Below are 13,360 nucleotides of genomic sequence, written 5' to 3' on the forward strand. Positions count from 1 at the left end.
CATTAATTCACGTAATGAGCTGAATGTGTACACAGGGTACTAACTGAGTAGGATTTCTAAAGAATTCATACTTGCCTGCGTAGAAAGAAACTGCATTGGATCAGATAACCACAACAAAATCCCTCAATGCTATAGTTTCAGTGATGGATATATGGAGGTGCTGACAGACTAATGGGAGGAATCTGTGTTTCTCTCTGTTCTCTCTGCTGTCTTCATTCTCAAGTAGATACTCTCTTCATAGTGCCAGAAATAGTTCTGCCCATATTGAAAGAATATGTTTGATTGCAAAAGAGAATAGGAGGGGCTACAGGGATTGCTCAACGGTTAAGGTACTTACCTGCAAAATCTGACGACCTGACTCTGCAGTACCCACATAAAGCCAGGTGCACATGCATATGCAGTTCATTTTCAGTGGTTGGAAATCCTGGAATGCCCATTTTATCTCTGTCTCTTTCTCTTCTTGCAAATAAATAAGTAATAAAAAAGAGAATATAAAGAAAAGCCAAAAAAAAAAAAAAAAGACAATGATACAGAGAATCTTTTCAGTAGGTGCAATAGGAGTTCTCAGGCTAATATTCAAAGTCTGGTTTGGGCTACATGCTCATCCATAAACCTCTGTGGCTGAAAAATGAGAAGTGTTATTTATTAAGTAAGGCTTTGATCTTGTGATTCTCCATGGACCACACTAGGGATAGTGCGGTCAGTTCTACCCAAAGCACAAAGTCTGAGAGCAAGAGGAGAAACAGAGCAGGGAGTTCTCCAAAGAGAAATTTAGAGTTGTTATAGGAAGGAGGACTAGATGACTGGCAGGCAAGTACACATGCCCAGGACTGATCACACCCATGACTGGTCAGAGTCCTCCTGGGCATTCTGGAAGAAGCACCTGCTGACCTGTGTTAGAGATAAGACCCCCACATGCCAAACTCTTTGTTTCTCCATATCTAGAAAATGAGGCCCTAATCTAAGGGACCTACAGAGATGGAATTGTCTCCTAAACAGAAACTTTTTTTAAAATCTCTGAAGGATGATCTAAATTCTTTATCTTTAAATGTTTGTAAAAACCTGGCTCAGGGCTACAATATGGACTTCATGTGGCCCAGACTGGCCTTGAACTCACTATGCAGCTGAGGAGAATAACCTTGAACTTGATCTTCCTGCCTCTTCTTCCCAAGACGTAGGATGACAGGCACACACCTCCATGTCCCATGCCACCCTCCTCTCTTGGAAAGTCATTGAACCTCCAGGCCTGTCAGTTTCCTAATCTGTAAAGAGAGAATAAGATTTTCTCTTTCTTTGTTCTGTGCTGCCTATGCTGTCCTGAAGAAGTCAGTAAGCAGTGCTGTTCCCTCACCAGGTAATGACAACTCGGTCTTGGCTAGAAAAACATGTGCTAATGTCAACCTTCCAAAAATAGCTATCCTTTCATCCTGGTAGTACATAGCTTAGCTTATAGATTTCTTTCATCTTCTAGCCACAAGGACATCTACATTTATGGAGCTCCTGAAATTTTCTCTGTTGTTGCATTGTGTTTGTTATTACAATAGCTTACATGTTTTAAGCACCTAGATCAATCATGGCTGTAAGTGCTACGCATACCCCAGCTTCTCTGATTCTCACAGCCACCTTTAGATATAGAGAAATGATAATGCACAGTGAATAAACGAGAAAGCAGAGGGACAGACTTGATAAGTAATTGACTCCATGTTGCACGGCCAATAAGAGAGAAGCCCCTCTATCTAATCCCTGAACTTTTGCTGTTTCACTCTGTGAGACAGTGAAGTTTCTATTAACAACCTTACACAGACATCAAAGCTGAAGACCCAAAGGGGAGACAACATGCCAAGTTCTCACAGGTAGTTTGTGGAAGATTTCAAGATGTAGATAGACAGAACATGCACTATGATTTAGCCAGGCCTGCTAATCCTCAGAATACCATTTTCTCTTCCTCAAAAATAAGCAGCTCACCCACATAGCCAAAACAATCCTCATTAGCAAGTTAGCCAGGACATTATAACTAACTTACTCTTTTCCTTATTGTCTTTCTCTCCCTCTATTTATCTGTACATCCTGTGGTTTGTTTGAATGAAATAATGCCCCTCAGCTCATATGTTTTGAATACTTAGTCCCCAGCTTATGGCAATTTGGAGAGTGAACCTTGATGTAGAGGGTGTGTCAATGAGGGTGGGCCTTGAGGGTTATGAGTCTAGGCCACTGGGTCTTCAGAGCTAGCTCACTCTTGCTTTTCTACCTCCCAGCTGCTATGACAAGATGTGATACCCAGCCTCTGCTCTGCCACGCTTTTTCCCTGCCATGATGAAGCTTTTCCCCCCAACTTGAAGATGAAATAAATCCTTTCCTCCCATAAGTTGCTTTTTGCTCAGGTGTTTTTGCCCAGCAGTGAAAATGTAACTGCCAAACAACCCCTCCTCTTTATCTCTTGCCCTCTGTTACCTATTATATGTATAATATTTTGCTACCATTTCTGATTTACGTATATGCGTATGTATGTGTAAATAATCTAGCATGTGCTTTTCTATTTGTTGGAGGAAGGAGTAGAGTTTTCCAGATTTGAAAGTCTCCCCCAGCTGTGTACTGTTTGTGTATGCAAACGTAATGACATGTCTACTGTAAGGACTATTTCCTGGCAGAACATTTTTCTTGATGGTAAGATGCAAAACTCAGCAAGAGCTGATTTACGTGCTGTGGTTAATTTTTAAATGATCAAGTTCTTTTAATGTTGTAAATTAACAAAATTATGCCCAGGAACCTCTCTTTTCCATCTTCCATCTGTGCCTCTATCTGGAATTGTGGTTTTGTGATGGGGGCTTAGGGATTTATGCACACACTCTTACAGCTTCTCTTAAAGGCAGTCAGTCAATGTTTATTGAGTGTTTAGGGCTCAAGGGAGGGGACAGATGCATCCAAGTTGAAGATAGAGTACTTCCTTCTAGTGAGGACGAGTAAGTAAGATTACAGAAACTCATAACCAAGTGCTACAGTGAAGGTCATGAGTGCAGAGCACAGAGACAGCCTAGAGGCAGAGAAGTTTGAACTTATGTCTGAACCAGGTTCAAATCTCATCTCTGTTGTTAAATAGTTGAATACTTTTGGGCCAGTAACTTAACAACTCTGGACTCAATTTTTCTCACCCTAAAATGGGACCAACAATAGTTCCTATCACAAAAGATTGGGGAGAGGCTAAAATGAAATGACTTGTATAATTAGAATGCTGTTGGCACATAGCAAACACTTCATAAATGTTGGGGATTTTTATATTCCTATGATCTGGATTTATGCAGAATGCCTCACAGAATGTACAAATCTGGGTTGGCTCTTGGTCATGTTTACCAGTGACCCATGTAAAGATGTCATATTGTCAAATCACACAGCAGGTATATGGTTGGGTCACAGGAACATGTCTAGGGCAGTGATAATAATTTAGTCATGGTTCTATGAATAATGTGTGAAACAAATTGCTGGACCCACTCCCTCTTCCCCAGGCTGCCTTAAATTGAGGTGATTATTCTTCTAAAGAGTCCCCACTTCCTCTGGTCCACCTCATCCTGAGAGTGTGCGGAGGGGTGGGAGGCGGGGAGAAAGTTAGAGACATAAAGATTTCTTTACCCCACTCAACAGACGTAATCCTGAAGACCAGCTAGCTATAGGAGTCCAATTTGAAGAGTTTGTTGCACCCCTAAGGAAGTGAGTGTTGAGGGCACCTGAGATAAAGCATGCATGACACCAAGCTGGAAAAAGTATCTTCTCTTTAAACTCCAGGTGCATGAACTTTGGTGTGTTGTGAGAGGAGCAGTGTAAAGGCTCTGGAAAAATGCATGTGTCCAGGCCTCAAGGGGAAGCAGAAGAGCCTGCCTTCCCTAGTCAATTGTACTATTTCCATTCTTAAGTGTTGGCCAGTAGAATCAAAGATATCCCCTATGGACCACAGGGGAAGGAGAATGTGACTCATAGAGCCCATCTGCCCACCTCCCTTTGTGATACTTCACAGAAGAGCACATGCCCCCTCCCTCCCCCTCTTATATTCACATCGGACAACTAGTTGGAAGAGCAGCATTGTACCATCACATCAGCCTCCCAAGGGATGGTCTGGGCAAGTCGGAATAGGAGAACGACTGGCATCTGCTGAGGACTTCCATGTGCAGAAGCTGCTGTCCTTCATCCTCATTTGGTCCCCACACTTGGGTCACCTGACAGATGGTGCCACTGAGATGTGAGGAGGTCACAGTCTCAGCTCAGAAGGGTGGGCAAGTGGCAGAAGCAGGCCTGCTGCAGCCTCCGCAGGTGGCCCTGTGCACCTTCAATTCCTGGAGCTGCCCCTGGTGTCCCGTGGAGTGTTTATGTGGGCTTACTCGGGAGGGAGAGCGTGGGAACTCTCCCCATCTTGCAACAAGGATTTCTTCTGCCACATAAAGGCAAGTGGGAAGCTGGGGCAGCAGAGCCAATAGCCAAGTGAAGCCTTTTGCCATGTTTCCCAACACCACCACTCTTTCTGCTGGGGTCTTCCTGTTCCCACCCTCCTTGTTCTGTTGTACATGTTTCTGGTTCCCTGTGTAAACATCCACATGTGACTTCCACTCAGGACCTGGATTCATCATGTTCACCTGTTTATTTAGGGCCTGGGCTCATGGTGTTGAACTGCTTTAAAAAGGTTTTGATTGACTACCGCATAGGCTTGGGGGGGTCCCACTGGGAAGGCTGTTGGCCAGCCCCTGAAGACTGGGTTATGTTGAATGTTGGCCCTGGACCCAGTCAGCTGTGGGCAGGGTGGCACCACCATCTGAGCAGGGTAAGCATTGTCTATGGTGTGCCCAAGAAAAAGCACACTAGTGTGAAAGCCCATGAAGGCTGAACTTCCAAGGAGCTTGTGGATCCTTCTCCAAGGAATCAGAGAACAATAAGCCTGAATGGCTGCTCAGTAGCCATTGGAATGTGGGAAACGAGTTGATCTTCCCAAGGGTCATTCACTTCCTCTGTTAAGTGGGTATAACAATCACATCTACTTCCGTTTACATAATTAGATGAGATCATGTCTGCAGAGCCTTCAGCACAGAGCATGTGCAGGGTTATGACCGCTATATCCCTCACTGATAATGTTAACTAAGCGAGCTCGCAGCTGGGAATGGGCAGAATCACAGGGACTTCCTTGTGGGCAGAAGAGCGTAGTGGATCAACAGCTGTATTCCAAAAGCAGCATGCCTTAAGTGGTATTCTGAGTTCACGTATATGAACCGGGTGGGACTGTTGGATATCTCTAAGACTCTAATAATGACTAGCTCAGAGAGGACAGAGAGCGAATGAGCAGGGAAGGATGAAAGAAAAGGAAAAGGAGGAAGGCAGTGCAGGTAGGTAAGCAGGTGAACCCATGCAAAGGACTTAACAAGAGCCTTGTACAGACTATAATGTGACTGGATCACCATCTGCCAAACATCATAGATGAGAAGAGTTTGGTTGAGATTTGATAAATGAACTTTGCATTTAAGCAATTTTTTTGTTCATTGTTGAGCAAAACAGAGTTGAGTGTTTTTTTTTTTCCAACCACTTCAGAACACTTATGTCTTGTAAAGTGAAGAAGAACAGTGAGAATAAAAATGCCTTATTTTTCCAAACCCAAACCTGACATCAGAGTTAAGTGGTATTCCAAGGTTCGGGGTGTGGCTATAGAGGAATCCAGAGGGACGGAAGCAACTTGACTTTCTCCCCGGATGCCTGCTTGGAAACAGTGCCACTATTAGCACAGAAATGATCGGTTTCTGGTCACTGGAGCAGCCTCTGAGACCCTAAGACAGGTTTAGATTGACAATCCAAACAGGAGCTATGCCTGGAACTCCTCCTAGCTTTGCTGTTACAGACTATGTAGAAACCCTTCATTTTGGTATCACATTTCATTTTCTGATATGTTTATGTGTAACATGACAGCCACTCAATGCACTTCCATCTGGAAAATAGATAACTGCTCTTTAAGGAGAAAATAGAGATGTCTCAAAGGCAAATTAACAAATGAAAAAAATAATAAACCAAAGAAATCTCACTTTTTAGCAGCCCGATGGGATGGTGGACTTCATGAGGAGCCCTTTCTGCCTTGGTATGGTCCTTTCCAGCTCAAACCCAGCTGCTAACCGTTCTTCATCTGCCATCTGTCCATTCGGCTCTGTGCCTCTGCTTTTGGAAGATGGATGATGTCACGTAAAGGAAACCAAGAGCCCAATAGCCACAGTATTGCTGCTGCCACTGGGGGGGGGAGAGGGAGGGGGGCCAGGCCCTGTGTTCAGCCCTCCGCTTGCTCCTCTGCAGCCTACAGTGGTTCTAGGAAAGAGTACTTACCACAGGTGTGCAAGGAGGAACCTGGGACTTCAAAGGGGTCCCAAATCCACAAAACTAGCAAAATGCCAGTGTGTGTGTGTGTGTGTGTGTGTGTGTGTGTGTGTGTGTGCGCTCCAAGTTCCGTGACCCCAGCACTAGCTCACACTGCTCTTTCGGCTCAGCACACTTAGGTAACTCTGTGATGAACATGTGACCCAGAGGGGCCAAGACTGTGGCCCACACAGCAAATGCTCTCGTGCCTGCCACACTCCCCGCCCAGCCAAAATGCCACCAGCAAGACTGGACGTTTCCCATATTTGTGTTAGGCAGGGCTCTCTAGAGAAACAGGACCGATAGAATGGACATATTTAAAAAGAGGAACTTAGCCGGGCGTGGTGGCGCACGCCTTTAATTCCAGCACTTGGGAGGCAGAGGTAGGAGGATCGCCATGAGTTCAAGGCCACCCTGAGACTACAGAGTTAATTCCAGGTCAGCCTGGACCAGAGTGAGACCTTACCTCAAAAAACAAAAAAAAAAAATAAAAAATAAAAAGAGGAACTTATCGGATTATGTCATAGGATTCGGGCTGGGCAATCCAACAACAGCTGTCCGCAGACTGAAAAGTTGAAGAATCCAGCAGCTGCTCGGTCTGTGAGGCTAAATACAGGCTAAACATCAGAGGACCTGTAGCCACTCAGTCCGCAAGCAAGACAAAACCTCAGAAGCTCGCACAAGCAAGCACAGCATGGCAGCCAGGCCAAAAAGCAAGTCGCATGGACAGACAGACAAAAAGTAGGGAAAGCCCTAAGCCTACTCCTGGAGCTTTCTTATACATACTCCCCAAGGGACAGGCCACCTATTTTGGAAGAAGGGCTTTCTCACTCTGTTCATCTTGCCTAGGAAGGCCCTCTAGACCCACCCAAGAAGCAAGTCTCTTACTCCATTCCTAATCTGGTTGAGTTGACAACACATCCAGAGAGCTTCTTCCTTCTTTATTCTCTTCGCTTTCTCTGGCTGCTGGGTGCTCAACCCATCTGTAGGGGGAGAAAGCTACCAATGCCAGGGTCTTACTGCCTGAGAAACAACTTCCAACCACCGAGGGGCTAGTAAGAGTGAGACAAATAGCTCAGCCTATTAGCCTCCTAAGGGAGGACACTTCTGATGTGAAAATGTGCTCTATAAAGTCTCTGAGAAGCTCCCAAGCAGAATGGAGGTCCACTGACACAATCTACTCAACAGTGTTTCTTTTACTGTCCTTCCCTGGTGAAAAGACAGCCAGAGGAGTGGTCTCTGGGCCAGCCACTGCATGAACAGAGAGTCATCAATCACTTGCTGCTCATGAAAAATGATAAAATGGAGGCAATAACTCAGTGGTGGGGCGCTTGCCTTGCATGCAGGAGACCCTAGGTCCAATTCCAAGACCTATCCTCCCCCACCAAAAGACAGTGATGTGAGTATGAGCTCACCCTTACTCTCTAAAAATTTGCAAACATAGACACACAAAGAAGACTTAGACACATGGCAATTGGGAGATGACTACAAAAATCCAAGAAAGAATTGATAATGTCATGGGCACAGTTCACTGGCAGTGGGGTGAAATGAAATAGGTGAATTCTGCACGTACCCTGAAAACACTGCTAAGCAGTTCTGTTGATAGGCTGAATGTGACACGAAGACAGAAGTCAAGGTTGCTGGGCTGGATAGATGGTCTAGTGGTTAAGGTGCTTGTCTTGCGAAGCCTAAGGACCCAGGTTCAATTCCCCAGGACCCATGCAAGCCAGATGCACAAGGTAACACATGCATCTGGAGTTTGTTTGCAGTGGATGGAGGCCCTGCTATGCCTAATTCATTCCCCCACCCCCCACAGACACTTTTCTCTCTCAAGTAAATAAGTAGATAAAAAGTAAAGGTGCTTATTGACATGGGGTCTTTTCCTTTTTCAAGCAAGTGGAAAAGGGGAGTTGTTCTTGTCTCAGATGAGATTACGGAGAGATGTGTTTGAGGTAGGAAGGAAAGGAGGAGCAGCTACCTTCTCATTGCTTGTACAAAAAGTACCCAACCACAAGCATCTGCTGGGAGGAAAGGGTATATTTTGATTTACAGTCTTGAGGAGAAGTTTCGCCCTGTCTGGGAAAGCATGGTGGAGCAAAGGCTGGGCATTGCGTGTGGTCACATCAGCTGGGAGGAGGTAGCAGAAGCAGGCTTTCACTTGTGCACACCCACTGGGCTGGACTAATATCTTCCAGTGCCCACCCCCTGACCACATACCTCCTCCAGCAAGGCTCTAGCTCCCAAAGGCTCCACCAACTAGTGATGGAGAATGAGGCTGAATCACAAACACGTGAGGCAATGGTGGACGTTATGCATTCAAACACATAAGGCACTTGGGGTTTGGCTTTAAAGTGTATTCACAGAAGAGGTCTGGGATAGGGATGCAATTCTGGAAGAGAATACTTGTGAGTTAGTGAGCCTGTGAGTTGCTGGTCCTTCTGAAAGTATGACCTGAGAGGCCCACAGATGTGTCCTCTGACATCTTTTTTTTTTTTTAAATTTAATTTATTAGTTTTCATTTCAGTGAATACAGGCAGTTTGGTACCATTATTTAGGCTCATCTGTGATCTACCCCCTCCCATTAGACCCTCCTTGTTAATGAAAATGGGTCGTGCATTGTGGAGTTAGCCCCCAGTTAATAGTATGATAAATGTCTCTGCAAATCATGTCCCAACATGTAACTCTGACATTCTTTCCGCCCCCTCTTCCGCAAGATTTCCCTGAGCCATGTTGGGTTCATTTTTGGTCTGCTTCAGTGCTGAGGTGTTGGGAGCCTCTGAGGCTTTGGCTCTCTGATTTGGTAGGAGTTGATTTTTCTCTGCGTTGATCTCCTTCCCCTTTGTGCTGGTATCCGGTTCACAGGAAAACATCACCCTTGCTTATTTCGCCAGTTGTCCTTAGTTTCAGTTGGGCCCCTTTTGAGGTATTTTGGGGCAGCTCTCTTCTTAGGTTCTGCATCTATCTGGAAAAGAGAAGCAGATTCTCCAACGGAGAGTAAGTTAGCACCCAGAACATTGAGATAACACTTACTTTTTTGATAGACAGTTTGATAGGTGTAGGCCCTCTTATACCCCGTGATTGATGGTAGCTTGATATTGTAGAGTGGGCTCGTGTTTGGGTATGGTTCTGACTTGTTTCCCAGCTCCAGCTAAGGGTCTAGTACCACTGAGTGGATCAGTTAGCCAAATCAAGAGCAATTGATTCCTCACCATGGCTGTGTACCACTATTGCACTTGTGTGGGCATCACATCCGGTTATTTGTTGCTAATTAGGTTAAACAGTGTGTTGCTTGGACAGATCTTGGTCATTTCCCCCAGTCGCCTATGTAGCGCCTTCTGGCACTAGACACGCTGACTGTCTGGGGACTGACTCTCTCCTGGCTTCCAGCCATGTCATTCCATTTTACGCGTCAGCTGTGTATGGAGTCTTCAGCAATAGGGTCTTATCACTGGCCTTTGGTGGGTCGTCCTCTGACATCTTGATGGGTGCTGGTGAAGGAAGTCACCTTTGGGTGACACAGAGGCAGCAGGTCCTGCCATGCAGTGGATTACAGAAAGAGAAAGATGGGCTGCATGGAGACAGCTAAACTATCAAGCGTGCTAAGAGGAACGGCATAAGTGCCTTCAGAGTATGAGAGGGGTGACAGTCAGTGAATTATGGCTAAGGAGTAAGAAACATCAGAAGGCTTTTGATCGATTCTAGACCAAGCAAGACCATGAAAACAAAATTTTTGACTTTAAGAGATTAGGTAAAGGGTAGTCTACAAAAAGAAAATAGCCAAGCACTCAAGAAGCAGCCAGAAACACAAGATAACAGTGAGAAGTAAGTGGGAAGAAAGGTTGGGGGCCAGGCATGAAGGGCAGTGGGTGTGTAAAGAGAAAGAATTCAGGTTTGTCCACAGTCTGTGGGCATCATGGAAGTCAGCACTAGCCATTCTTGGGGCTGATTCTTACTATTTTTATTTATTTATCTATTTATTTAAGAGTGTGTGAGAGAGAAGGGCGGGGGGGGGAGAGATAATGGATACACCAGGGCCTCTAGCCACTACAAACAAACTCCAGACTCATGCACCATCTTGTGCATCTGGCTTTATGTGACTACTAGGGAATTGAACCCAGGTCTTTAGGCTTTGCAGGCAAGCACCTTAACCACTGATCCATCTCACCTGCCCAGGGCTGTCATTCTTGAACACAGCAGGCAAGGGAAGGGAGGGTGAAAGAACACTCAGTGAAGCCTTGGCAGGGAGCCAGGAGAGGACAAGGTGTTGACGTGGAGAGACAAATGCAATTTGACAGCAAATACCAAAATGTGAAATGTGGATATTTGACCAGCATTGTGACTTGGAAGAAGAACTGGACAAGAGGTGCTTAGAGGAGGGACAAGGTGTACACCAAAGAATGCTCACGGGAACATTGCCTATTAAGGAAAGAGCCGAGAAACCACAAAAAGGTCCATCAATAAGCAACTGATTAAATAAACTGTGATGTGGGCATACAGCGGAATGCTCTTCAGCGATTAAAAAGGATGATGTATGTCTGCATTCATTGGCGTGAAAGGAGCTCACGATTTATTGTTGAGTAAAAAAGACAAGCTATGAAACAGCATTTATCGTGTAATGTCATTTATCAAATTGATACCCTTAAAATATCACTCATATATAAATGTGTAGATTCGTCTAGGGAGACCTGTGAAATTAGCCTCATCAAAATGTTGATGAAAGCTTTCTCTAGGCAAGAGGGCCTGGTAGAGTATTGTTTGGCTGAGGCAGAGATGCTTTCTCTTTCCAGGGGAGCATGAATTTCTGGCCATACACAAGCTTCTAATATCTTGAATATAAGACCATTCACATTTTCAAACGGGAGCTAAACAAAGAGCTCATGAATTTTTGCCCGGAAATCATGAGCCCTGGTGTTGAGTGCATCCAGATGTCCATCTAAGATGTCCTGGAGGAAGCAGAGGACATTTCAATCTGGCCTAAAAGGAGGAGAAACCCGAGGGGCAATGCTTGCGTGATCTCATAACCGTGAACTCTCTTCCAGGGTCTTCTTGAGAGCTATCAACAAGTTCGCAGAAATCATGAATCAGAAGTTTCTGGAACACTCGAGCTTTGAGTTCCAGGTGAGTGTGAACACTGGAGCTGCTCAGAGCTGCTCTGGCATGTTGGGGGTGATTGTTCTCACACTTCCTACCCCAGAGCATACAGAAAGCCTGCCGATGGCTCCTGGCATGTCCACAGAGTTCTCAAGCTGTGGCTGAGCTGCATGCGCAAATATGGCACACCCCTCAGTCGCTTGCACTCAGTCTCTGCCAGCAGAGCAGGCATGACCTCTCAAAAGCCACACCCCATTTTCTTCCTTCCGTATTCACTGGTGTCTAGAAGCAGCCTGCCACAAAGACAGGCTTTATTGTACATGTCTGTGACTTCCCAATTTCTCTGAAAGGCATCTTTGGTGCTCAGCCAACACAACGGTGGGGTGGAGGGTGGGAGGTGGGCATCTGAGAATTTAGGGGCTGATAGAACTGTCCCTAGGGAAAGCAAAGTTGACACACTTACTCTAGGGTGAGGCCCACAGTGTTTTCTCTCTGTTCATCTGGCATGCTCAGTTCCTACGGCCTGGCTTCTCACCAGGCAAGCACCCTGTCTTAGTGATATGCATACAAAATGCCAGCCGACTGCCCACTTCAGAAGGTTCTCCTAGCCCCGGGGCATGCTGAGGGCCTTTCTGGGAAATCTTGCTACTAAGGACCTGTGAGATGCAGTTTGAATACTTCCTCCTCATGGAGTATTGCCTTCCTGGCCCCCTTCAGAGACTCCCCTGCCAATCCCGTGGTCATGAAACAGTTGTCACCAGTGGACCTGTTTGTATCTCTTCATAGAACCAGTTGTCACTTGAAATCATCTTTTGTCCATGTTAGCTTCCCCTTTCCTCTGACAAAGCAGAACTTCGCAAAAGCAAAGGCCTCATGTTCACAGCTTCTCTGCACCCTATGCCGGGTACACAGTAGGTCTCCCGAAGAAGGTTACATTCCATGCACCTTGAAAGGAAAGCCTCTTAATAAGCCTTTGCTTTGAACAAAGCTCTCTCTCTCCCGCTACCTCGTACTCAGATCCAGGAGCTGAAGTGACTGGTGATCGTGGTCTACAGATCAGCTGTCATCTTCCCTTGGCTTCCTTGGGCAGGCTTATGAGAATCACCACAAGGGTCGTGCCCAGTCCTTACGACCACCTTTGCAAGTTAGCCACAACTGCCAGTGAAGTTTCCAACGTTAAAGTACAAGGGGAACACTCAGAGGCTGTGAGTAGCGGGCCTGAAATCATGGCACATCAGTGTACTGGGGCCTGGAGCATGCCAGTGTCCAGCCCACGTGTTCACACAGACATCCACACCACATGCGAGGTATGGAGTGTCAGGAAGGCCTTGGGGCTCACTGGCTGGCAGAGTCAGGGTGAGAATGTCTGCTGACATGACACATCTCTGATGGAGCAAGCGAACATATCACTGTGGCTGTATAGGATTTGGAGAAAGGTCTGCTGTCCTTCCAAATGCAGCCCAGATGCCTGCAGGCTCGAGTTCCCAGCTGTCTGAAGAAGTGAAGTAGCCATTGCGATTTTGGAACAACATAGCAGTAAGCCATAGAGGCAGTGTGTGGACCTTAAAAAGACAAGCTGGTTCCCCATTTCTCCCTGGGTGTTGGCACTTACAGCCAAAACCTGCTAGTCTGACTGCCACTCTCCTCCCTGGTCCAAAGAGGCTCGACCTCAGTCTGTCATGCCATTCTGTTAGGTGTGAGATAGTTTTCCTGAAGGAAAATCTACATGTGAGAGATACTCGGGGAAGGGGGGTTTCCATATATGAGAAACAGGCTTATAGATGGAGTGGCTCTCGGTAAATTACTTCACCTCTCTTTGCCTCGATTTCTTCAGCGTTAATCACATAGCTGTCTCATTAGGTGGCTGTGAATTGACTCATATACAGCCTTTGGAACAGTG

General features: G+C 45.9%; 1 protein-coding gene across 1 annotated transcript in view; it reads left to right on the plus strand.

Annotated features, from left to right (window-relative positions):
* The window catches only part of Dock2 (dedicator of cytokinesis 2), a 469,609-nt gene that overhangs the window by 382,834 nt on the left and 73,415 nt on the right, over positions 1–13,360 (plus strand). Inside the window, exon 30 of the mRNA XM_045152647.1 lies at positions 11,409–11,487. Coding sequence (XP_045008582.1) covers positions 11,409–11,487 — 79 coding nt within the window. The remainder of the gene's footprint in view (positions 1–11,408; positions 11,488–13,360) is intronic.

The sequence above is a fragment of the Jaculus jaculus genome, chromosome 6 (assembly GCF_020740685.1).
Source record: "Jaculus jaculus isolate mJacJac1 chromosome 6, mJacJac1.mat.Y.cur, whole genome shotgun sequence".
NCBI classification, from domain to species: domain Eukaryota; kingdom Metazoa; phylum Chordata; class Mammalia; order Rodentia; family Dipodidae; genus Jaculus; species Jaculus jaculus.